Genomic DNA, 27,233 nt, shown 5'->3' with positions numbered 1-27,233 from the left:
ACGTTATAGTACGCAGGTGGCAGCACAATGCAGGTGCATAACAGCTGATTCAGTGGTTTTATTTCCATAAAAAGAGGACCTGATAAGTGCAGGCGCCACAGAAAGTGATTTTTTTTTAAAGCATATGGTGAGCTTTAGCTAATGACTGAACTTAGCACAGTGGATTTTAAAGATCCAGGCTGGTAGAAGGACACACTATATATTCTTGTGGTTTGCATGCACATAATATTATCCATTATATTCATTATATATTCCATAATATTATCAAATTACTGTCTCACAGTACTTCCAACCATGACCTCCATCATGGAGGTCTAGCGGAGAACTAGCAGTGCACAAACGTATCTTTAATCAAGCAATAAAAAGACTGATCTTAATGATCATGGCATAGTGTTATAAGGCAGTGTTTTCTGTTGGCAAGTAACATCATTCAGGCTTAAGTCATGTGATGTTACCTGACTGTAGGTTACTGTAATAACTGCCAAAGGTTTTCTGATACCTTTAACAGAACAACTGTACTGTTACTTTTCATGTACTTCATTTCTGTCAGTGGTTTGCAAAACGTGATTAACAAAATGTTCTGGCTTTTAAAGCAAATGCACTAATCAGTGATAACAGCAGGAAGCGGGAAGAGGTTTGGTTTTACTCAAATGCACAGTACATCTGGTACTGTTTATAGTCTATATTACATTTCGTGTCTATTTACCTGCAAAACTTGGAACATTTTGTACATTTTTTATCTATCTATCTATCTATATCTATCTAAACTCTTAGCCAGAGCATGAACAGAATCTTAAACAGAGTATATACACTGTATATCAGACACTTTATACAGCCTCATGTATAACAGAGGACCATTATCAGCTCTTAAACATGAAAACTGACCACCCCCTCAGTTCTGTGGAGATGGCAGAGCTGCAGCTGTTGACCGGCACTTAATGGAAGATGTCACTGCAGAAACAGATGCTCACCTGCCTTCTAAAATTAAACACATTATCCAATGGGATGGTGGGATTCGTCACCGCTGTTGCCTCTCACCTTGAACATAGCAGCCTGAGGTTCTCCCAGTTCATAGAAAGGTGGCTTCCCAGTTGCCATCTCTATGATGGTGCAGCCCAGAGACCAGATGTCTGCTGGCTTGCCGTATCCCCGAGGACCCTTGTCTATGATTTCAGGAGCCATGTACTGTAGTGTGCCTGGACAATCAAACATACATACATAATAAATACATAGACAGACAGCCTGATATTTACATGTTAGTTAGTGTCGATGTCCTTCAGGTGTCAGCAATTAATAGTGTACATTCTTATATAAATATAACTTACATAATTATATAAAAGAAACTGATGGCAGTCTCATCTCTGTTGCCATTTTATCAGATATATTTGGATTTGGATGTGTTGGTTGTATTAAATTATTGTTGACCGTCTCTTTAAGGTTGTGTTGAAGGAATAGTTTGATGTTTTGGCTAATACACTAGCCTGACTCTGTCCAAAGGGAACAGAATCCACATGCCAGCCCCTCTAAAGGTCACAAATTTAGATGTTATGGATTGTTTATTAAGTATGTAAAAGAACTAAGAAGTAGAAATCACACATTGTGAGCCAGACTATCTATTGGTCGAGACCAACAACTAAGTTCTCCAAGTCAGTTTATGTAAAACAACAATTTCCTCTTTTGATCTAATAACTAACAACCAACAAACCTGATACCTGAGTAAATGAATACATTAATACATTTAGTCACAGATGAGCAGGACAATCTATACATGTCCTGCCCTCTGCTTCAGGAAAAGTAAATGCACTAAGGAACAGGCACTCCAGATGACCGTTCAGGTTTGGGAACAAACGCTACAGTATGTCCACAAAACCACTTGGAAATAATCATTAAACTGCACTTGAGTACATTTTCAAGGTCACTAAATGTTTCATAGCCACTGAGGGGGAAAAGGTACATCAACAGCATGTGAAAGAAACTGATGTAAATGCCAGAAATAGCATGAATGAAATCTAATTATAAGTTGCCTCTGTCCTGAGATGATGACATAATTCTTGCAAATAACCAATCAGGTTACAAGAGCTTTATCACGGCTTATGGCCTCATGTGAGCAACAGCAACTAGCCCCTCTGTATTGTGAAATAATCACAGCTCAGTCCAAAGTAACATTTTCAGCTCCCCATTGAAAAGACACGTTTGTTCTAATAATAGCCTGCAGGGCAGTGTTTGCTGCTTTTAGAAGTTTGTGTACTGAGCTAAAAACAGGCAGGGACACATTTATAGCACGGCTGGGCTATAAAAGGAGTATCCCAGTTTCCTGAAAGAGCTCCACCATTCAGAGTAAGTCCCTGTCTGTTCCAATCAGCTGCCAGATGATCTCATCCAAGAGGTCAAACTGAGCTGCAATTGGCCGCCGTGGTGCTAACATCATGCGAGCGAGATCTTGCCCAATCTGACCACAGACTCATGCCAAACCCGGCTATTTGCAGCGATATCACTTACAGGCCACGGAGCTGAGACTGTAGCATTGTTCAGAAATGGTGGCCGCCAAAGAAAGAGATTATCTCTCATGGTGTTACCTCACTGCATTATTTATGGCCACTACTGAGCAAAGTTTAGTCCCTTGTTGTTTGGGTGGATTTTCAGGAATTTCTCGAGCAGTTTTGGCAGCCTGTGTGAACAAGGAGCACAGAATAACTCTGCATGTGGGTCAGAGCGTACCTGTGAATGTCTCAGTGCAGGGGTTGATCCCAGCCAACCTCTTCGATGTGCCAAAATCTGATATCTTCAGGATGCCGCTGTAGGTGTTGATGAGAACATTATCACCCTGCAGATTGAAAAGACACCCATGAGAACAGTTACGCCCGCTCCCTCGCTGAAATTCAAAGGCCAAGATGGCACTAAGATAATGCGAGGTGCTTGCAAATCCCTGAATGTGACAAATAGCAGGTTACAAAACCCTGAGTGGGAGGAGGAGGGCGACATCCCGGCCAAAACAAGGTGATTAACATTTACGCGCCGCTAATGATGCTTATATGACCGTGTTATAAAATCAGGTGGACGTGCAGGGGGGAGGATTCTGGCCCTAATGACTGACTGGTGGTAGGAGTGTTATCAGTGTTAGGTTGTCATAACTGAGATAAAACAGGGAGGAGAGTTTATATCAGTAAAGGGAAAGTTAGGATGACTGTTGGAGCCAAAGAGGTATAAAGAAAATGCTAAAATGCTGTGAGCAGCTTGGACGCTCTTGGAATGCATTCACACCAAATTAAATTTGCTGTGCACAGACAGTCACGGGGAATGGGTTTTCAGACTGCAAGCAAACAGTGAAGGATTTCACTCTGCCAGAAATTCTGCAATCCTTGAAAAATGTATCTTGTTTCTTACTTTTTATTAGTTAGATTACTCACTGTCTGTCTGTGTCTGTAGCTTTGTGCCTGCAGGGCACATCAAAAACTGTTGGTTGATTTTTTTTTCATACATTTCTTTCTTTTTTTCCCCTTTTCTTTCTCTTATTGTTGCAATTTCTTCTTATTATTTCATTCTTCTTCTGTGAATGTCGTGAATGTTGCCTAAAACATCTTAAATTAAAGCAGATAGTTTCCTGGCAATGAAACATAAATAAAGTGCCTAAAGACGCCTTGCCATAGATGCAGTGCCGTCTGTTCCTCTTTTGTTTTTCTTAAATTGTCATAATGTTTTTGCAGGGCGCTTCCCACATATCACCTGTCAATCAAACAGCGTGACCACTGGCCAGTACTGACATCTTTCCCCCTGGATTTTCTGTTGCCATGGTTTAGGTCTCTGTGAGGGATGCACTATTTTCCTCGTCTGTTCAGCCACTGTAGCTCTAACCGCTCATGCAAACTACCCACTTCTTCTATCTATTAAAACAAAATGCAAAAGAACTCTCTGAATGCAGCCTGGATAATAAGCTTAAATATAGCTTCAGCTAAACAAATTTTTTCTTAATTCGTTAAATGATGCCTTTATGGAAATGAGCCTGCAAGAAGATAATGATGCAACAAAGAAAATTACACTTCTAAAGAATATTAATCATTCAGTAACTTCTGTTCAGTGACCTTGATGTCTCTGTGTGCTATCTGGTTGTCGTGCAGGTATTTGAGGCCTTCGAGGATCTGCCGCGTGTAGAATCCGATAGTGGACTCGTTGTTTTTCAGAGGGCCCCACTTGGACCTCAGCAGTGCCGACAGACTCCCTGGACACCACGGGACAAAAGTACAACAACAATCAGTGCTCTCACTCTGACCTGAGAAAATCATACACATTTTACATGCATTTCTATGATACATGCAAACAGCTGTAGTGATGAGGTGCTCAAAGGGTTTTGGCATAAAAAGTGGTTTATGTTGCATAACCTTGTTGTATTATTGCCCCTTCTAGGACTGAAAAACATCTATTCCAAGACAAGATAGTTGTAATGCTAAAAGCTCACTGACTTTGCCAGCCAACCTATCGGTGTAAATGTATTCTTTCCAGCAAAATACACCTTTAATTTAAGTAAACTAAACACATAAAGACAAGCAATAACAGCCACTTGAACAATTTCTGTAAATTGATACTTTAACTCTTGTTGTTTGGTGAGCATCACGTCCTTCAAACAAATTAAATTCTCTCTCTGCTCTCAGTTATTTTGTCGAACAAATGTTCAAAGTTGAGCACATCTCTTGTTCGAAACGAACTCTATTCTTAGCTTTCATTTCCTCTTTATACGAGCATAACAGCAACAGCAGGTCTCACCTCCGGGAACCTGCTCCATGAAGATCTTTATGAAGCCGTTCTCGCTGATGGATCCGAGGTACTGGACAATGTTCTTGTGCTTTAAGTGCTTGTGAAGAGCGATCTCCTCGTGGAGCGGCTGAGAGTACCTGTACAAAAAACCAAAAAAAAAAAAAAAGAAACATGAAAACTCTGTTACAGTCTGTAGAGAAGACCAGAGGACAGTGAGATTCCCTGAACATGTTGGTTGTTGTACATAGATGAAGCTGAAACGGTACTAGTGTCGCATATCATGCCGATACTACTAGCACTAAAGAAGGTTACATACAAACGAAGTTATTTTTTTTTTAGCTGAACTGTAGATTTTCCCAAGTCAACATCTGTACTACTCACTTGCCGGGAAAACCAGGAAGTATATACAATTAACATGTGAGACCATCTTATTCTAAAAAGAACTTGAGTGAGCATGAAGTGACATGGAGATGTCACTGTGCCTTTTTCCTTAAGGTGACAGGAAAGCAAACAGGATATATATATATAGATAACAATGATGTCAAAAGCCAAAAGAGTAAACCAGAAAAAAGGGCGAGGATGGATCTCGGTAGCAGATGTCTTTTCACATTGAACTCTCTGCATGAATCACACCCTCTCTCATTCAGCCTGTCTTAAGATTTCAATCCACTTCTTCATTTTTCCCCAAATTCTGCGCATTCCTCGTGGCCAAGTGCCCTGCTGACTCGCTGATGTGATTAGCGGAACAAAGTGTGGCGGTGGAATGATCTAGTCTAGCCAAGCGCTCTTGCAATTCGAGATGACTGGGTACGCTGTAGCGCTATGAGGAAATGGGCATTTCTAAGCTGAGCCAGTGGTGGGAATGTGAGAGGGAAGGTGGAAGTTTGCCTTCACAGCCACTCAAGTGGATACAGCCAGGGGCGCTGCTGATCTGTGCTGCACACTCTCCGATGGAGGAAAGCAGCACTTTTTCTTAATGATGTTCAACAGTGCTGAACAAGGTGAGGTGTTTGCAAAGATTGCTTAAAATACGTCCTGAGGGTGGCTTCAAATCAAAGGTGTCTAACCTCGTCTGCACATGAATGTGCTACACTGAATCCATGGCAATCTGCAAAATGGATTACAAATTGTCTTGAGTCGAAATATGACTTCTTGGTCTGATGTTTGCACTACAGCAAAGGTCAGTGGATCGACCAAATGTATTAGGATTCACCCTCTGGAGACCGTGATTATTCTCAGGTAACTTAAAGGTACCCTGTGGAGTTTTTGGTGACTCGTAGCACTATGAAGCTTTGCTTGAATGACTAGTTGCACGCTTTATTTCCAGTGTGCATACTGCATACACTGTGGGCGTGGCTGTGGGTGCATTACGTTTCATGTTGTTCAATAAATGGTAGCTGTGATGCCCAATAATCGTAACAGTGTGCCAACAACAAGCAGGGAGGACGTCAGCAAGCTAGCAAGTGTGGTTGTAAAAAAATCAAGGGTCTATTTTAAATATTCAGCATGTTTGTTAGACCTGAAGGGTACACACAATGAGAAACAATGATGTTCTTATCCATTAGTTTTGTGAACCAAAATGCTGACTGAGGGAAGATTTTGACACACTGGTGGTGTTCAGCGAAGGGTTATTGCATCAGTAAACTTTAAAAATTTGCCCTCTGGGGACCATCAGTGTTTACAACAAACGTCATAACAGACAGACTGACTGTTGGCAGTTGGTAGACCTCACTGCTAGTTAGGCGAGAATGGGACCTGTTTGTGCCTGTGGAAAACATCACACTCAGACTGTATGTTAAAGTGGCTACATTATGTCTCTGGAGTCCTTAGAAAAAATGCTTCTCCTTCGGTAAACAACAGTGTGAAACCTTCAAAGCGACAAATAAAAGAGAAACATGGTGGTCTTTTTTTTTTTCCCCCAGAGAAATGCAGTTTCTCACCTGCTGTCCCGCTCTGGTATTTCTTTGATGGCCAGTCGGACCTGGTTGCTGAGGTCTCGGCCTGCGTACACCACTCCGAATGTGCCTTTTCCCAGAACCACCCTCTCTCCGTGCTCGTCGTACTCATAGTCGTACTGTGGGGACGACAGCGTGCGACAGTCAGCTATCAGTCAGCCTGCAGCAGTGTTCTACAGATTAATAACTCTCTGGAATACTGAAATTACTGTTTTTACTGCATTTGTCTACAATAATCTAATCTATTCCAACCCTTTTATTTATTCTTTGCAGAATTATTGTTCTCTTCTTACAGGATAAAGTTACTGCGTTGTGTTTTTTTTGTCCAACAAATCAATATAAAAAAAGTTTCTCATCCAAACAAGCTAATCTGATGAGTCATTTGCCAATCAACTTTAACAAATGATCTTTTCTTCGTTATCATGTTGCATTACAGCTGCTGCACTGATCCCTTGACCTGATGATGAAACCTTTGTGAGAAAGAAAAAAAAACCCATGCGCTTTCTTTTCTGAATCTTGAGATTAACGTTTACAGGAAAACAAGCCATGGTTTTAGGACAGGTTGAAAGGAACCGATAAAGCTGGAGACAATCCAACAGCAAATTAAGGCTGACACATGTAAAAGCAGATCTCAAGAGAAACCTGTTAGACATTTGATCTGTGCCACGCCGCAGAGTCAAAAAGGGCGCTATTGCGTTTTTGGATAATTAGCTTTTCTTTTCCTGAGGCTCTGCTGGGAAGACAGGTGAATGCAGCAGCAGGTGTCGGTTCTGTGCTGTCAAAGCATACAAAGCACACAAGTAAAATCCAGGTCTTATCCCAGCAGGTGACTGTTCATTTTCACTGGGTTTGCAACTGGGTTTCGATCCACTTATTATAATGCAAGTTGTGATGAAATGAATTAGAAAAGCTAGACGGAGTTTAAAAGAGATTTTTGCCCAAAAACATTTATGTTATGTTATAAAAAGCAAGGGAAATATATTAGTGATTCATTATTTCACTGTTAGCTGAAAATGATGCAGTCCTTGCATATTTTTTGATGGAAGCATTAAAAACAGCGTGATTGTTGGCACTAAAAAGGGACTTGCAATTCAATTCTTTTAATGGAAGCAATAACATCCCATATCCTGGAGGATATAGGCAAAGCGTGCCGCAAAGACACAACAGGATGTGACCAAACAATGCTTCTTAGCACCCATACTTTTAAAAACTGCTAAAATGCTGTAGGATTAGGAAATAACTTTTATGTTTGGTTGAATCTGTGCTGGAGAAAAACCCAGCGGACAAACTGTTTCCAGGTCCATAAAATGTTCTTTTTTTCAGGTTATTCCTGCAAGGAAACATGTTCGGTCAAAAACGATACTTCATACTAAAGCTACGAAAAGGCTAAAAATCTATCTGAGCCCAAATGGGAGTGCATCTTCTCTTCAGTCCTCTCACCTCTAAGGCGTCAGCGTCACAGTCTCCCTCCTCTGGACCTTTCCAGGCCTCCTCTGTTATGCTGTTGACCAGATCACAGAATCTGCCAAAGAAAAGCCCCAAAAAATCAGTCCAAAATTCAGATCACACAGCAAATCCACACACTCTTCAGTCCGGTGCTGAGAAATATACAGTGGAGTCTATAAGTATTTGAATGATTGTTTTGGCTCCACTGCAGCTATGATTCCTTCTCTGTTTACCATATAAAGATGCAAACACTCCTGAATTAAAACAGTGGTGCTATAGTGCATCTGTTCCTAGTACCCCTTACAACAGGAGTATTAGCATCTCCCTATCTATAGCACATTTTAACGACAATAACAAAAACGTGCAGGTAAAGAAATGATGCAATGTATTTGGCTAAATCATCCAGAGTGAGTCAGAGCCATTTAACATACAGAATTTGCACATAGAGGTTCATTAGGAACATACTGTGATTGAGCGGCAGTATTTGGCTGGTGGTCTTATCCAGAAGGGGTTACAGTATGTTTACATGCACACCTCCCACACAAATACAGTACATACAATGACCTTTACCCCTCTCTCCGCACACAAGCTGTGAATCAGCACGTCGCCTCATCATGCTGTCACACATGGCGTGCCTGCAGGTGCAACACTGTCACACACGTGTGCTTGCGTCACACATATGCTCAAACACAAACAAGACATGGGTCTCCTCCTCTTTCTACCATTTTTAATGTTTCTTCTCCTTCCTCCTCACCTTTTGTCACCCCTCCCTTCCCACTGACTCCTTTTTCTTTGTATCAAAAGGAGCGCGGCGTCATAACAACAGCAGGCATGACTCACTGGCTCTCACACTGCACAGAATGGAACTGGAAGTGCTCGGGAGGCTCAGATGTGAGAGTCACAAGTCTGAACACTAAGTGCTTTGCTGAGCAGCTAGCGAGGAACATGATGGTGCCGAAATGAAACAAGGTGTGCTCGTGGCGAAGGGGGGGGGGGGGCGAAATCTCCCACCTGAGAGCAGAGCTGACAAGAGCGCCTGAACCACGGGAGAGAAGAAATACACCCACTGCAGTGGAAGAGAGTTTGCTTCTTTATGACTAAAAATATATCAGAAATATCAGATGTTGGCTCGGTGACAGCTAAGGTTTAAAGAGTTAAGAGTTATACTTAACTTACTTTCTGTGTGAGTAACAGTGGTTGTTAGAGTGCATTGCCCAATAATCATGGTGGTCGCTGGTGCGTCCGTATGTGTGGGTATTTACATTCAGTGGCATTTCAAGTTCAACATTCAGGATTCATTCATTCATTTGCTTGTGAGATTCAAATCTTTATCAACCCAATGAAAGTAGTGTGACCTACTTTAACATCGATAGCACTTTTTAATAGGGCGCCATTTATAATGGGTTTAAAAGTTCCAATTAGTGGCTTCATTCACCCTTCACCAAGCAAGTTCCTCCTTTTATGTCCCTCTAATTACCTTAAAGGCTGGGAAAATCATCTTATTCCTCACATATACAGTCTTGCTCACACTCTTAGTTTAATAGGGATTAATGGGATCGCCACTAGAATTCATGATAAAGTTATGTGGTTTAATTGGCCAACATGAGTGTATAATGACGAACCGTTCAGTAGGTCAGTGGGATATGTAGAGAGAAGAGGCTAATGGTTAATAAATCGTTTACTAATCCTTCATAGATCAGTTATCAGTTATCCTTTCTGTCAGGTAATATTGCAGCTAAACATGTTGTTAGTCATTACTAAATGCTTAATAAGTTCTTAATGAGTGGAGTTTGGTCTTGATCCTCTGCACCACTTTACCAGAGGAGAAGCAGTCAAACGGTCAAAAGGGTAGTAAAAGGGTTTTTTCACAACCTGGCAACCCAAACATCCTTATTAAAGGCATATAACTGATTAATAAAGCTTAAGAAAAGTCATCAGTTAAAACATTTCATAAAGACTTCATTGCTAGAAAGTCTTGTTGATAGTTTACCCATTAGAAAAAATTTAAAACCTCTTTTCAGAATCTCTTTTAGTGCCGTGGTTAACTAGAGTTAGGTTTAGTGACAATTGCGGTCTGATATTAAGATGACTCATAAATCCTAATAAAAGAAAATTCAAAAGTAATAGGAACATTAAATAAAGATTTATCACATTAAACGAAGATTATTAAACTCTCAAAGAGCTTAATGGTGTCACACAAAGGCAGAGAGAGAGAGAGAGAAGAGACAGGCCAACCTTTTACAGTGCATCTCTGTGCAGAAATAGATCTGGAAGTCCTCTGCATTGTGAAGGACGTAGAGGAAGGCACTGCGCTCGTCAAACTTGGAGATGCTGAGGAGAAACACTTTGTTTAGTGGAAAAATACTCCCATGAGAGCAGATACGACTCAGAGAATGAATAAAGCCTGTCACTGGATTCATGACATCAGCCATCAAATCTGTGGCGTGAAATAAGACTGTCAGTGCATGTGGTTGGCCATCAAAATATAAACCTCAGTGGACAAATGTACACACAGCTGCAATGACAATACATCTTACTGACAGTAAGAATGCAGTATTAGAGGAGTGTGAGTGTAGAGTGTAGAGTCTGTTTCTGGACAAATTCTGCACCTGCAACACAAAACCTGTTTTGCAAATTGTCAAACGAAACGATGCCGAGTTTCTGCGCAGCTTTGATTCAACAACTAAATGGGAAACTTTTATCTGCTGGGATGAGCGCTCGCTAAATTCTTGGCCAGTGTGCCAAGGCCGGAGCCGCTGAGCCAGACAACGGAGCGACTGTATGTGTGGTCGTATTGTTGCTCGCAGAGCTGCTATTGTGTCCTGCTGTCCGTCTGCAGGCTGAGTGGGCACAGAGAATGAGCCGTTCCCTAGCAACATGCGAGCACAGCCCTCCGTGTCTCCCCGCTCTGACACTGAATTCCTTTGAGGACCGTGGAAAAGGAGGCGCAGAGAAAAACATCATGGAAAGTGTCTGTGGTAGACTGTCTGTGGCACTGAAGGAGCATTCTGATGCAGTCTGGAGCTGTCGGAGCTGAAGTGGTGTTAACGCACATGTCGAAAATCTGTGATTTACCACTGCATGTTGCATGATTGACATAACATGCTTTTGTGCATGCTTAGATACCTCAGCACCTATAACAGGTCAGGCCCTTCACATGTGCACAGTTAGCAGCAAATTTGTTTGGCTCATAACATATCTCCTTTGTTTTATTTTGGATGTGCAGGTTTTTAGTCACTAACTTAAATACTGACACTCATATACATAATCCTCAGACATGCATATCTTCATATCTTGGAACAATCTTATGTTATTAATTCATATATATCTATTGACATTCATGGTTCCCTGAGGATTACTTGACCAAACTTGACATTCTCATCAGCCTGTTTAGCGCTAATTAGCAAATGTTAGCATGCCAACATGCTGAACTAACATTGTGAACATTGGGAACGTCAAACGTGCTTGACATAAGTATGTTGGCATTTAGCTCAAAGCGCCTTCTCACAGAGCGGCTGGCGTGCCTGCAGCATATTAATGTTGTCTGTATTGTTTTTGTTGTCATAAACAAACATACGCTGCCTTCTCGGCCATTGTTCTCCTGACAAACACTCCACCTGCTCAACTCAAGGAAAAGACAAAGATTTTTGAAGCCTCGGTGTGCTCTGATCATGTTGTTGCACATCAACATGCAATTGCAGCGTGTTAGAGCGCAAACATAATGGCAGGGTTGGCATGAACAAGTCGTAACATCCCTCCAAATGGCAGAAATGATTCGTCATAATCCTCTGGTGTCTTTCAGGCACATCGTGGAGCTAAATAGTTTTCCTCCGATCCGCCCTCTGATGATAAATTTAGACCAGTCACCCTCTGGAGACAGGTGTGAGGTCACTGTGACCTCCCTCAGCTGTAATATGAGTGTGTCATTAAAGACAGCAGACACTGACCTGACACCTCGTACTGATGTGGCGCTGAAGTTCCACTCGTGGATCCCCTTGTGCTGCAGGATACATTAAAACAAACATCATTACAGCTTCTGGGAACACACTACTCTGACTCACTATGGCAAACTGATAGTGCTATTAGAGCAGTGGCATTACCCCTAACATGTTGATTTACCTCACAGTAATAAAAACACATTAGTGGTTTTTATTACATCAGCTGTAGCACATGAATTAAATGAAAGTGTGAGGTCAGTGTAGCTCATGTAGCAGGTTTACTAGGATCAATTTCTCCAGAGCAACCGTTTTCACTTTTGTGCCGTGTATCTGCTGTAACCATGTGTAACAATATGAAGAAAAATCAATAAGGTAGACTCAAAGAATTTCATGACAGGAAACAAGAGTCCATTATCACAGTGTAGCATCTAACAAAGGAGAACAAAAACAACAAAAGCTGGCAGTCACCATCCATCTGTTAAGTTCTGTTGGCAAACATGGGGAGAATCTTTGATTATATCACTGGTTTGTTTTACCATAATAATATGAAGGCATGCATGCATGTACGCATCACCCACCAGCTCCACTTCCTCTTACACAGGTGGAGCAGTCCCTTTTTTTCTTATAGACTTTATATTATACCATATTTCATGTAGACTTGTTTTTTTTTTCTAGCTGCTCTTTGTTTTTTTGATGTTTCATATCAGATTCAGGATTCAGTAACGGATTATTACCAGTAAAAGGATTTGTCCACTAGAATGTGGAGGAATTGACAGCAGAAAAAGAAGAGTCTGAAAAGCAGAATTGTTATAGTTATTGTTGTTTGATGGTATAAATAACGGACACCCACCTTGTCATCAGGATCAACATGCCAGATAGACACTGTGTTGTCATCCACATCCTTGTTTATGGACAAATATGAAGGCTGGTACACTTTAGTGGGCTCCAATATCAACACCTGGAAAATAAATTACAGCGCTGCATTGTTTATTTAACCACAGAAGGTTTGCTGGGCATGCATAATCTTTTTCTCTTGTTTCCACATATTAAACCTGAGAGTTGCCCAATAAATCAGCCACTGTTTGGTCACTGTGCTGCATCATTACAAGTTCAATGGCCCCCGTGGCTGGAGTCACTTACAGGAAATCGGACAGAGGAGACGTCTTTCTTGGTGGCCTCCACCAGGAAGTCCATCCAGAAGTCCACCAGCTCCTGCTTGGGGGCCGGCTGCTCCACGCCGGGTTTCTTGAACTGCTGGTAGATCAAGATGGTTTCCACCAGTGAGCGCAGATACCTGAAACAAACCACACAGAATAAAAGAAAAAATATTTAACCAAATGTAAAATTCATTGGCCTCCATTTCTCAACAGACAAAACATCTGATGTCACAAACAAAACAATTTACTGAAAATGATTTGCACGTGTTTAATATTGTTTCAAACCCATGAACAGAGAGAGAGAGAGAGAGAGAGAGAGCAAAGAAACAAACAATACCATATGATTGTGTTTACATGCTGGGGCTCCTTTTTCTTTGTGACATTAATGGAAACTTAAAGAGTTTTCACAGCGTTAACACAAATAAAAAACAGCAGGATCTTAAGTGCTGCAAAGAAAAGGAGCCGCAGACAGTGTACTGTATTCCTCCACATGTTGTTCATCTGAGGAATGGATGCAAAGTCTGAAATGATGTACAGACTGTCTGTTCCTTCACTGTGAGTGGATTACGTGAGAACAGTTATTTTCAATTTCTCATCATATAAAAATGTCAAAGTTTTGGGCCTCAGTTTCCTGTTTTCCCATTAAAACACAATAAAATCTGTTTGTCGTGAAGAAAACATTTTGGTCATGTCTAATTAAGAAGAAATTTCACTGAAACAAACAAAAATCTGTTTTTTTTTTCTGGCAGTAATGCTTTTAGCTGAAAGTCAATGCATCACCCTCTCCACTCACTCATCTCTGCACCGTTTAACGTCACACTGCCTGTTTCTAGTTGCGCCTCCTGTTAAGGAAAAGCAAATCTTTTGCATCCTAACACATTTTAAACTCCTCGCAAAATGTCGCGACACCAGGCTCGTATACTGATCAAATCCGTGTAAAGACAGCGGTGCTGTTCAAATGAGCAAAGTGAGTTCCTTGTGATATTCTCTGTTCTCCATGAGAAACGCACCAAATGCTTCCACAGATGGCCACTGTGGTTTCAAGGGAAAGCAGAGGACACAGTTGGTGATAGATGCAGCATAAAATGTGTTTTCCTGCATGCTAATCTGCGTGCGGCTTATCCGTGTTCTCACCAGATGGGGGCTTTGAGTTTGAAGAGTTTCTCAGAGGCCTGGATGACCCTGGTGTTGTCGCAGGCCAGAATGCTGGCGCCCAGGAAGAAGCCCACATCCCAGTAGCTCTGCAGCTTATCCAGGCTGCCTTTCTTCCCCAACAGGCTGCTCAGCTTCACCCCTGGAAAACATGAAAAGAGTTATTCAGTAAAATAGGAGGATAATTTCAGTTATTGCGTTCCCCCCGTGGCTGTCATAAACTGAGATTGTGAGCAGACAAGGTAGCTAAAGATGAGACCATCGCAAAAAAGGGCTCAGAAAATGTTCATTCTTGGATGTGCCACAACATGCAGCGCAGCGGTCGAGCTTTATGATTTGTTATTGTATTCCGCAGGAGTTCAAAGGTACTGTGATAACGTTCTCTGCTCCTGCTGAGGGAAGCTGCAGCTACATGTCCTGCTGCAGTAGCCTGCCACCTGGAGAGGCGGGGGTGGGATACATGTAGGGGTAAGTAGGGTCTACAGGGATGGAAGGTGGGGCTAAATTAGGGAGCAGCAGGCCGATTCCCAGGACTGTTTGCTCCGTTTCCCACATTCCTGAGCTCCTCTGGGCCTCAGATTTCAGGACTAAAGCACAAGAGGGGCTTAATGGCATGCTCGCTTGCAACAGGAGGAAATGTTTCCATCTGACTTTTCTTCATTAAAGCAGCTGTAATTAATATTTGAGCAGTTTGTTTAAACCAACACAACAGTTTGATATTGTACGATAAAACACTTATGCAACATGTTTGGTGCTGGACAGGTACCCTGCAGTACAAACAGCTCCCTGCCATCTGTTAAACTAAATCATGGAGCTGAAAACACCGTACCTGAGGGGAACAGCAAAGTCACGTGATCATATAAAAACACTGATTAGTGTAACTTTAACCTGCAGGTGTCCATGCATGGATGCAAATCATAAAAACTGTCTAATCTAATCTCAACAAGCTTTCCTTCATTAAAACTGACCAATTCCCCAGATAGATTTGACGGATCTATCGGAGCAAGAACAGATATCCCATCTGACTCCAACTCACCCACTTTGCGAAGCTCAAAAGATGTGTCGAACTGGTGTCCGGCTGCCAGGAGTAGAACAGCATAGTTGATACCAGAGTGTAGTGTTGGCTCTGACTCAAACCCCCTTTTAAACCTGAGAGAGGAGGGAAAAAAAAAAGGACTTTAATAAACACTTTTCTTCCAAGAAATGTGCCATTGCAAATCCCAAGAATCTCTGAGATAACGGATGGCTTCACGGGGCTCCCCCAGCTTCCTGAGACCCTTCAGGTTAGAAAAAACAATTACAGCCATATTGAGTTGGGACCGCAGAATGGCATGCTGCAACTGTGAGCTGCCTCGCAAAACAAGAAATTTCATTTATTTAATGAGTAATCTGTTGTGCTGGGGGAAGGGGGTGCCAATGTTATTAGGGGCCTCTGCCAAGCTGTGACACTGGAACGGAAAATAATAGCCAGACGGGAGCACGATAATGCATATTCAGTCGACAAAGATACGAGATCTTAAAAGCAATTTCCAGATGAAGACAATCAACAGCCTGTTATTGTTATTGCTCTGTTATTAAGACAACTTCCGTCAGCTACTTTTAGCCTCCAAAGCTGACATGATGACCAGGCTCATAAGTAGCTAGAACCAAGTGATCTGCCTCGGGACAGCCTTAATTCCTGGGCTCCAGGCCTGGATTCAACAAGGTGCTGGAAAGCTCTGACTGTGCTGGCTTACTAGCAGCAACATACTAGCTTCTCAGCAGCACACTCATGCTGGCAACGTTCAGTTTCATCGTTTAAAGGTCTGTACAAGGTTTAGCTCTGGACTCTTAACTTAAAAAACGCTCTCTAACGTGGCTTTAGCACTACCTCGGAGCCACAGCCTGACTATGGTCTAGCTTTTTACAAATTTCTATGAACTTCCCTGGTGTCAGTGTTATCATGGCAGTGGCGCATTAGAAGAAAATGAGGAGGGAAGGACAGGAAGCATGTTGTGCTCACGCTTTTGCAATTTTGTTTTAAGGTGTAAAAAAGTTGTGCGACCTCAGATACCCTTTTACATGCCGCCGCTGTAATAAGCCGTTATTTGCAGCCTGCTTCCTTGAATGAGACTTGTAATTCTCCTCACCGACGAAGAGTTTCAACTTCAAGATAACAGCTATTAAGTTCTTCAGCTTTCAAGTTCTTTATTCATGGTGCCATTCAGCTCTTAACACTGTAGTGCCACGATCCAGTGAGTCACCTTCGAAAGGCGTCAATCGTGCCTCTTGCCATTCAAAACATTTCTTCTAACATTCTACATGTGATGTGACTCAGTGTCTGGAGGAACCAACTATTTTCCTGAACAGAAATATAACTGACATCCCTCCCGGGTCTCTCACCACTGTGTGCCGCTGTCTCTGCTCTGCGTGTCAGTGAAGTGGGACTCCAGGAACATGTCCTTATAGATCCGTCCCACCAGGCAGTAGATGTCCGAGGCTACCTGCTCCTCGCCCTCCACCAGGGGAAGCATTATGTCCAGAGCCTTCTGTCTGTCTCCTGGCAGGTTCCTCCTGCGTCCACAAACATGCAGAAAAAGAACACAAAGTTAGAAAAGAGGGAAATTCAACTTCTTAACTTGAGGTGGAGACATTTGTCAGTAGCAGTTATGCGAAGTCTAGAATAGTGTTTTCATCTCTGGTCTCTGCTACATCAGTTTTGGCTTTTCCTTCATGTCTCTTACAAGTCCTACAAATTTCCCTGCTGAACTTCTCTCAATTATCTTAAGGAGCCTCATTAAAAATCTTAGAATTGGCTAATTCTGAAAGAAAATAATCAAGTACAGGGGCTGGTATAAACCTTTCACAGCCCATTTACCAGATTAACATTTGTCGTGTAAACACATGTAAACTTTTCCATTTCTATTTTTGGATAATCAGTCATAAACCGTAGGAGTTTTCCTGAGATTCCGAACTGTGAAAGAAGTAATGGGCCTTCTCCCATTTAACAATGAGTGATGTAACTATATTACTGAAAATGTAAAAAGTGCAGTAGTTCTCACCAAGAAACACACTCACACGTGTTAAATTGATGGGATTCTCATTGAAGTGATAGTTGGATTTATTTAAAACAATCTTACGTAATGATGAGGTTTAATGTAGTTGCCAAGCCAACAACACAAACCTTCAAATGCTGCGTGATAGCATAAAGATAATTAAGATTAATGAGTATACAGCGTATATACTGTACAGTAAATGGATAATACTGAAAGAAATGTACTCTTGGGTGCATAAAATAATCACTGGTTTGAACAGAGTGGATTAAGGAACACCATAGGAACACAATAAGAGTGTGTGTGTGCGTGTGGAATTGGTGTACGAGCACATAACTATATGTATGTTTGTATGTGTGTGTTTGTGTGTGTGTGTGTGTAGCTAGGGAACAGATGAACAGCCATTGTTGTGGGACAGTGATACCTGGCACAGAGGAGGCCATTAGGAGCCCGACTTAAATTACTGAGGTGACTGGGTTCATTTGAAGAATCGGCACTTTTATTTAGTGCTTAAAGCTTTTTCGACTGTGCGGCAGTGGATCATTCTGAACGTTCTGTTATAACTACTCTTTAAGGAAATAACTGAGGCTCTATGATGAGTAAAAAATAACAAAAGAGAAGGAGACTCACTTTGGGAAATGAAGTGCAACCACCTCATGTGTTAATTAATCGATTTACATGAATGTCTGTTCATGAAAGCTTTTATATTTCCACAAAGGAGGAAAGAACAGAGCAGAACAGGAAAGAGTGTTTAATGTGTTCAATGCTTCTGCCTTATCAGAAAAAAACAAGAAAACTGTTTACTTAATTAGATCTAATGCACCCGCATTGCAATAAGTTCTTTCTTCATGAAGGCTACAATGTTGAGGCGTGTCTTATGTTTTGTCTATCCCATTTATATCAGAGACACTACTGTTATTGACTGCTGGCCACATGCTCAACCACCCAAACAGCCCCCAGTACAGTTAGGACACTTTAACTGGTCATACAAATGTTAGGATCATAAATGACAAATGGCAAAATGACAACCAAAGAAACTAAAACATAACTAGACCTGGAAACCAGTACACCAGGGTCCAAGTACTCATTGCAGTTTGGGGCCAAAGACGCACTGAGCAGGGGGAACCAGGAGGATCACTAAATGAGCCAAAACAGGTGGTTTAATATGTGCTTTTTTTAAAATTGTTTGAGCAGGTTAAGACACCTTAATTTGTTGTACTTGTTACACAAATCTGATGTACTGACAGTGAACTGTCAAACTAGAATATAATCAATGGAAACACTATCTTGACACACTGACACACTATCTTAATCACACGTACTCTCTGAATTGCATTGCAGAAGCACCAGAGCAATTAGATGCAGTCAAAAATCAAATAAGTGCTCTTTGAGCCGAATAATGCACCCTCATTAATGACCAGCTGTATATCGATTATTAAATTCCATAATCTATTAACAGTTATAGGATAAAGACACCATTAATTAAGATAATTCTCACATACTTGTCAACATATCGTACTTGTATTTACACACCACAAGGAGTATGAACATCAACAAAGGTCTCTAATATGTTCAGGAAAACAGTTTTCTCATTATTATGGCAATCCATGCAGCAAAGTGCTTCAGGAGCTCTACTCCACGAGAGTCACTTGTGTTCTTCAGTTACTGGATCAAACACAGTAAATCAAAAAAGGAGTAGTCAAAACTGACAAAGGCCCAATGTGTGAGTAATTAAAAAAAGAAAAACCTAATAAGCATAACATGGCTCCTCTCTCCAGAGCGAGAAGGTTAAATAAAACACATGAGCTGACAGCTATTACCATGGAGACCGTCCAGAGGGAAGAGCACTCTGGGCAACTAGACCTGCTCTCTCCTCGTGCATCTCCCTATTTCTCTCTGTCTCTCCAGAGTGCTGATAGGTATTTAGATGGATGAGATTCTGTCAGGGTCCCGGCAGTGAGCCCTTTGCAACAGGTCCCCCAGCAGCGTTCCACGTTCACATGCCTGACGCTGCCCTGCTGCACACAAGAGGCTGAAGCCAATTAGTGCACAAAGACAACTACTTCAGACCAATCTCAAGTTTTTGTTAGGGCTGAATATTGTTAATCTCAGGGCTCAGGCGCACGCTGCTTGGGTATGAATTCAATAGACGCAGTCTGGGCTATGATTTAAACAGTGACACTTCAAGAGGAAAATTCATACAGGTTCAAACCAGTTTTCTTAAATCTGAGAATAGAAAAAAAAAAGATTTTCTACAATATAACTCTATTGTGCAGCCTCTAAAAACCTAAAAACGTTTGACAATGTAATATCAGTAATTTTGTACTCAAGCTTCAATATAGTTAAATACCAAAGAAAATCCATATTTTAGTTTTTATAGGATGGATAAGGCACTCAAAATCCCTAAACTGCCCACTATGAGAGGACAACATGGATAAAATGCTGTTAATTGATTCCATTAATTTTACTATGGCAACTGAAGTTATTGTTAGAGTGCCTAAGTGGGTCAGAAGTGAAGAGAGGCTTCAGGGAGGACAACCCTTAGCAATGCTGCAGTATAATTTTAAATTATAATTAAATAATTCAATTTTCCTATATATAAGGGTAGGTCTATAGTACATTTTCTAGAGAGTCAATTGAGAATCTGACAAAATAATCAAATGGGAACGTCTGTTTTTGTGTGACACAAAAATCATGCTAAAACTGTGGGCAGTCAGTGACGGTATCAAACAGTCAATAAAACAGGTTTCTCAGAAAAAGTGAATCATCGCAACCGCAAGGTCTTGCAGCATACAAGCATAAATGCACACACAAACTACTGGTCCAGTAGTATTTGAGATTAGCTGCGGACACACACGCACACCCACTTGCCTGACAGAGATACTAATAACAAAAATACACCTGTATTTCTGCTGCTTTAATTGAGGTTATCCCTTTAGACAACCATTGTCAATTATACAATAATATAATAAACGTGGAACAACAAAACTGCACCCTAACCCTAAAAGTAATCATACCTGACAAAATGAAGATTGCTAAAGACACAACTATAATTGCACAAATCATCTCCAGCATCGTGCAACAAGGAAAAAAAAAAAAACGTTAAAAACTCAGATAACACAGTTGCACCACACATGACAACCTGTTCAAACTGGTGCATCACATTAACAACCACATGTAACAGCTAATGCACTTACGGTGACTCATCCCACTTTATTGAATAGGTAAGCTGAAACTAAAAACCTCCCACAGCTGTTTGTCTCTGCTCCTGACATCCAGTTGGAAACCTGGGGGATGCATCTCAAAGTCACGATGGAACAAACGTCTTCTGCCATTAACGCTTATTGTATGGATTTGTCTCACGAAATGTCTCGGAGTGCTGCCATGAGCTCGCAAAAACACAATATCACGTCCCTGGTAATGTGCCAGACGGTTAACAGCGAACACACGTGCATCTTGGCACCCAGCAGAAACATTTTCCAATCGGTGCCAAAGTAAAAAACAGTGCGCTTTATTGCCGTTTGAGGCAGTCGCGCCCCGAAAACCACAGGAAGTTTACAAGAAAAGCAGCTGGTGAGAAACAGGCCGTCAAACCCTCTCTGTGCTGTATATCTGCCTTTGGTCCTGAGCAGAGCAGCTGCACACATGCTACTAATAATGCCACAGCAGCTTGGGAGCCCCTAACCTGAGTTTGCTGCTGCTTGTAACTTCAAATTTTGTGATTTTGTTTTTCTTTTAAGATTTAATAGGAGTTTGAGAAAATTCTCCCACGACTGCTGCTTATGAAACGCTTTAAAAAAAGCAACAGGAAAATTCAAGATTACAGCACCTAAGGACAAAAATTAAATATCATGATATGTTTACTGAACACCTTGATAGCGATTTTTAGGCAAATGTACATGTTAGCAATAACAGACCGTTAGCTATCTTGATACTTAGCAAGGGCCATCTGTAATATCGGTTGTGTTGAGCTACTTAAACTGTTCTTACAGCTGAAAGTTTGTAAATTTTGCCAATACACCTAATGTGCAATGGGGGTTGAATCATTTTGAGTACAACTGTAATTTGTTAGTCCAATACTAAGTAAATTGATAAAAGTTGATTGTAGCACCGACACAAATAAAAATCCTTGTTAAGTGAAAAAAAATAAAATAAAAAATCTGTCTGAGAATAGAAGTGTCACTGGGTGTGTGTGTCGTCACGATCGCCATCTTACCGATTCAGTGCAAAGGCGTAGTGGAACTTCACATGTGGATGAGCCACGGGGTCGAAGGTTGGAAGCTTCTCCAGAGTCTCCACCAGCTTTACTATGGACTCATAATCCTAGACGGTGGGTGGAGAACACACTGATGAGCTCCTGTTGCACTTTCACATGCTTTCAATGCTAAGCATTGTGGGGCTGCTGTTCATGCACCTCTGCACCGATGTCCTCCAAACAGCTCAGGCTGGCGGGAGAGTTTCTGATGTCCATTTATTCATCTTGTCTGAGACTCAACTGTCCGCTTAACACCAGGAAGACCTCAATAATTGAGAGGTCCCTTCATCACATTTTTGTTGCTCCTGCTTGGCTACATAGTCACTATACCCAAAGCATGTTGAATAATTCAGCACATCCTCAATGCTTGTTGTTCTAATGAATGATTCATGAGGCGCTGCCTGTGGTGAGTGGGAGGATCTGGACGCTGAGTGCCATTGCAATGCGGGGACTAAGGGGCGTGAAGCAGCACATTTAAGACGAGCAGACCAAAGGCTTTGCCTAGAGCTCTCCACGGGCGGTCTGCGATGGCCTCCGTTTGAGAAAGCGCCACTCCTAAAGGGGATGAAGCTGACAGATTTATGCTGAGGCAGTGACCTCTCTCTAACTTGTACAGTCAGGGAAATGAGCTGCACACGCAGACTGTTTGAACTCAGAAGGGCATCAGAGATTCGTTGAAGGACATGCCCTCATAGTTTAGTGTAGACACTTGGGGCGCTCTGGGATGTTCAGTTAAAACTTTTTGCATGTATTTCCCTAAGAGTCAGCGTTCACAGGGCGTGAAATAAGGGTTACGACGAGGTTTGAACCTGGAGGACAGAGGTGCATCCTGATTGGTTCTGTGATTTTTTTTCATGCAGGTTAAAATCACCTGAGCAATATTGTGCTCGTCAACAGATTTTCATCATTTGACGTGGGTTTGATGGCTGATAAAGATTTGAAATGTTGCTGCATAAAGCTGGAAGACTTAGTCAAGTGGATTCATCAGTAACTATCTTGATAATCAATCAAATGTTTTGGCAATTTTTCAATATACTGTATATCCAACAAAAACTCACACTGGTTACAGTGAATCCCATGTGACAATTTAATCCTTCTTTCTGTTTTATAATGACATAAGTAAAACCTTTGTTGATATCCAGTGAGAAAAATCTGTTGTTGCAGCCGCTTCATCAAATTTACTGGGAGTTATTAATAAGGACTGTCCCCTCATTCTTTTTTCTTCAATGGATGTGCACGTTTTCCATCCATGCTGCTGTCAAACACTATTTCTATGAAGCAAATGGAGAGGAAGCACTGATAAAGAGGATGGGCTAGCCTCTGTGTTGGCAGGAAAACTTAAGCATTGTTTTACAACACAAAGGCACATTTCTGTCAAATGCTTCCAACGAGCCTGTTCTCTTCGGTAAAACAACGGGAAATCACTGGCAGCTACCAATTGTCTCCGTCAGTTACCTAATTTGTATAAGGCAGCTCTCTTAATTTGGCAAATGCCAGCAGCATGCTGAGTTTAGAGGGGCCACGCAGAGCAGCTGTACCTGGATGTCTCTGTATGTGAGCAGCAGGTTGATGACGATGTCGACTGAAAGGCACTCCACGTTGTCCAGCCGCTGTTGGATGCGGCTCAGCTCGGCAGCCAGCTCCATGCCAGTGTACAACTCTCGAGCCTTACGGATCTCGTTCAGAATGGTCTCACGAAAATACTGGCTGTGAGAGAAGAAAGAGAAGGAAGTACACAAGACTTAACCAAACACCCCAGTTTCCTTTATTTACAGTAGGTTCAGTGTGTAAGTGTAAGCCTCTCTCTGACTTCAAAAAAATGGCAAAAGATGATGTTTCCTGCCAACGTTTGCTCAGGATAAACAACCACCACACTAAAGTCCAGTGGATATTGTACTGATGAAACTGGTAGTTTGATCATCTGGTATCTCAATTCTAACATGACTGGAGTTTTAAATCCCTGCTGATCATTCTCTAGTGAGAGGAGCTTATTTCCACTAGTTTGAAAGACAGAATATTTCATAAATGGTGTTTAAATATTGCTCTGTACCTCCAGTATGGTGAAGAATTTGAAACAATAGTTGTATTAATATCATATATATGTATATTTTCTGTTCTATTTTACAGGTTCTTTTAGTGACTGACGGAGGAAGGGTCTCGTGAACCCGCACAGATATTAGTCTTGATAGATTCTGTGGAGGAAAAGCATAAAATTAATAATTTACCCTTCGCTGATGTGCTCTTTGATATTCTTCTCTACGCATAAAAGGATGGATAAAAACCATCTAAAATATAAAAATCTACAGCCTTTTACATGTGTTTGATGCAACTTTACAAAACGTCTTCATTCACAGCTCTGTGTGGATTTTATCCCACATATTTACACGTTCTGCTGAGCTGCTGACGTCCTCTTCAAACATTTAAATTGCTGCCACACTCAGCCGTTAACTGCAAGCCAAGGCTGGAATTTTAACTTTCAATTAATACGACAGCACAAAATGTGCAGCACAGAGTATTAAAAACAGAATTCTGAAATCTGGCACCGAGCGCTTGGTGGTTGTCTTTTTTTTTTTACTTGTTCTTTGATCATATTTTCTGATATGAATCAGAATTTTGCCAAATTTAGACAGTATTTTATTAGGAAAAGTACCTCTCTCGTACTTCTGGCTTAACTCTTCATTGCAGAAAGGAATTTTGTAGAAAAACATATTTTTATCATATAAGAATATTTATATAATAAACGTGTTGCATGTGAGTTGGCTGACTAAAATTTCATTCATTTGTTAATTTTCTTCAAAATAGAGTAATGGATTAAGTGCCATATTTACGTCGCTACCAAAACTCTGGAAACCTCCATCCTCTGATGCTCATCTGCGGCACATTACATTATGTCGCTCCCCACTCTCTCATGTGCTGAACGTGGTGCGTCGTTGTCACAAGGTTAAAGCCTAAATGCCAAATAGTGACTCAGCACATACACTGTGCTCAGATAATAAATGTGGTCCGTGTGAGCTAGTCGACTAAAATGAAATCAGACTGAAATTAAACGTCAGTCACATCGGAACAAGGCAACAATGACACTGGCTGATATCCTGTTTTGTGGTTATTACAAAATGAACACTGACAGTTCATAGCAAAGGTCTCAGCGCCATCAGACAGAATACGTTTCATCTATACTTCAGCTATTATGAATAGCAGTCCTACTCCTTCACACAATGTATGGAATGCATTCTGATGGCTGCGCGCTTCATATAAACTATGTAAAACCTGGTAGAACCTTGAGTCTTCCCCCACAGGGACCAAACGTCCTGATGATCTCATCGTAGGCCGACTGCAGCAGCTTTCAAATCTAAATTAAAAACCTGGTTGTTCGCATGTGCCTTTGAGTGACTGCACTTTTATTTCCTCTGTTGCATTTAGGCAACGTACAACTGTGCTGCAACTGTATCTTATTTCAATGTTTGCATTTTATTTCATTTTATAAAAATTCTAAAAAGTCCTCTCGTTTTGTCTTGATCTTATTCATTTATCGCTTTTGTATTGCTTATCGTTTTGAACGTCATTCTAATGTCTTCCTTTGCCTATGTAAAACACTTTGAGTTGCCTTAAACAAAGCTACAAATAAAGCTGCCTTGCCTTTATCAAAGTGCACGTTTTCTCTTCCTTTTCTGCCTGTAAATCCTGAGTCACTATTCCTGGATTTAGAACTAACTGGCTGCTGCATTGCCTGTTGGCAGGAAAGCCTAAAATATTACCCAAGCAACTGAGGCTGTGCAAATGCTTCTAATCATTTTTCTCTTTTTCAAAATGTGGATCACCAAGCTAGTCAAAACTGAGGAATACACTACATAAAAATAATTACAGTGAGTAAAAATAGAAAGAGTGGGATAATAAAAACCGGCTCTCTGCTGAGTCACAGTGCTGTTCAAACATGGACACCTGTGAGCTCAGTTTTGGACAACAGGAACTTGGAGATACAATATAATGGCTTCATAAATCAACATGCACGTTGAATATTGTCTTCCAGTGTAACAATCGCTCTACAATACATGAGGAAACATTTTGGGCTTTTCACGTGCGGCCCTGTGACTACAAACAATCACATCACTTTGCCTTCAGAGGAAGTCATAGTTAGCAGGAATAGTTTAAATAGACTTTCTCTTTTGTTTCCTCACCCTCACACCTATTGCTTTGCTCTCAGTGTTAAAGTGTTTTTAGTACCTGAAAATCCACGGTCATTAAGATTTTCATCACGGTTGGAAAACTCCATTCTAACCCCGTTCTGTCAAAATGCAGTAACTACATAACTGGTAAAAAAGTGAGAAATCTGTTGTTTGCCAGAAATTTGAAAACCTGCTAAACCTGCATCCAAATGTACTTACATGTGTTAAATTGCAGTTTTACTTGTGTAAGTGTAAACATTATCATTATTAGACAGACATACAGACAATAGCAATAGTTTAAGGTCATATGTAGGTGCTTAGTTAGCCTAAACATACAAAAATTAAGGTTTCACGACCTTTTATGGTTGTTAGAGATAAAACCATTTTTCTCAGTTTCACTGCTTCAGTAGTTGCTGGTCTCTTCTTTTGCAGAGCAGTACTGAACTCAAAAACAGGATGTTTGTACTGTTAGCATCCCTGCTATGTGCTATGTAGTGGCTGCAATGAGGAATTTCTTGTGTTTAGGGAATGGTAATAATGACTTGTATAATATTCATTTTAATTATAATTTATGAACAATCTGTTCACACTTTGAAAAATATGGAAAAATGTCAAGCCTGCGAGCCCTTGGACAGACTTACTGGGAGTTTGCCTGTGACACTTTGAGCAGCTGGATGAATCGGTCGAGCAGCGGCATGCAGATGGGCCCCAGCAGCATCTCGAAGCTGGGCTGCATCAGCTCGGTCAGGCCCTTCATCAGGCTGCTCTCACAGCAGTACACCTTGTTGTGGGGCGTCACCATGTACGGGATGAAGGTGTAGTTGGCTGAGCACGTCTGCTGATACAAGAGACACAGTTATGGAAAACAGCTGTCTGTGTTTTTAAGCGCAAGGGCGCTCATGTCTGACCTCCTTTTGATCTCTTTGCCGACTGAAGAAGATACGATGAAATACTCTACAATGGCTGGTAGACGGATCTCATAGTGTGACTGAGTCAACTACTGTTTTCAAGGTCAAGACAAAACTTTCAATTCAGAATATAACTTTGCCTTTTCAGCCTAAAACCTTCCTCATTCTGTGACAGCAGAGGTTGTACTACAACTAAATATATACTCATATATACTCATGCAGATCCGAACCCCTTGAGCTTGACACATTTAAAGAAATGTCATGTATAAACAGTGACTGCATTATATGCCTTTCCTCTTGGTCTACATCTTTGTTTTTAAATATCTAAATGTACAAATCCACAGTGGTGGAAAGTAACTAAGTGCTCGAGTATGGAACTTATGTAAAATTCAGAGTCACTTGTGCTTTACTTGATTATTTCCATTTTCTGCAACTTTACACTTCTGTTCCACTTCGTATCAGAGGTTAACATTCTACT

The 27,233-nt window shown here is 41.2% G+C and overlaps 1 protein-coding gene across 2 annotated transcripts in view; it reads right to left on the bottom strand.

The window, feature by feature from the left end:
- map3k5 (mitogen-activated protein kinase kinase kinase 5) overlaps positions 1-27,233 on the bottom strand; it is a 63,407-nt gene that overhangs the window by 9,584 nt on the left and 26,590 nt on the right. Inside the window, exons 4-19 of one of the 2 annotated variants that reach the window (XM_070849006.1) lie at positions 26,489-26,685; positions 23,223-23,391; positions 21,646-21,752; positions 16,780-16,950; positions 15,434-15,546; positions 14,380-14,539; positions 13,229-13,382; positions 12,939-13,046; positions 12,098-12,150; positions 10,386-10,481; positions 8,145-8,226; positions 6,690-6,823; positions 4,759-4,886; positions 4,080-4,216; positions 2,719-2,824; positions 1,039-1,196 (exon numbers count right to left, since the gene is read on the bottom strand). In XM_070849006.1, coding sequence (XP_070705107.1) covers positions 1,039-1,196; positions 2,719-2,824; positions 4,080-4,216; positions 4,759-4,886; positions 6,690-6,823; positions 8,145-8,226; positions 10,386-10,481; positions 12,098-12,150; positions 12,939-13,046; positions 13,229-13,382; positions 14,380-14,539; positions 15,434-15,546; positions 16,780-16,950; positions 21,646-21,752; positions 23,223-23,391; positions 26,489-26,685 — 2,073 coding nt within the window. The remainder of the gene's footprint in view (positions 1-1,038; positions 1,197-2,718; positions 2,825-4,079; positions 4,217-4,758; positions 4,887-6,689; positions 6,824-8,144; positions 8,227-10,385; positions 10,482-12,097; positions 12,151-12,938; positions 13,047-13,228; positions 13,383-14,379; positions 14,540-15,433; positions 15,547-16,779; positions 16,951-21,645; positions 21,753-23,222; positions 23,392-26,488; positions 26,686-27,233) is intronic. The other variant, XM_070849007.1, reaches the window with a different exon arrangement.

This window comes from Pempheris klunzingeri, chromosome 18, assembly GCF_042242105.1.
Source record: "Pempheris klunzingeri isolate RE-2024b chromosome 18, fPemKlu1.hap1, whole genome shotgun sequence".
In the NCBI taxonomy this organism is placed as follows: domain Eukaryota; kingdom Metazoa; phylum Chordata; class Actinopteri; order Acropomatiformes; family Pempheridae; genus Pempheris; species Pempheris klunzingeri.
Note: the sequence above shows the minus strand (reverse complement) of the source record. Positions and strands in the feature narration are given on the sequence as shown.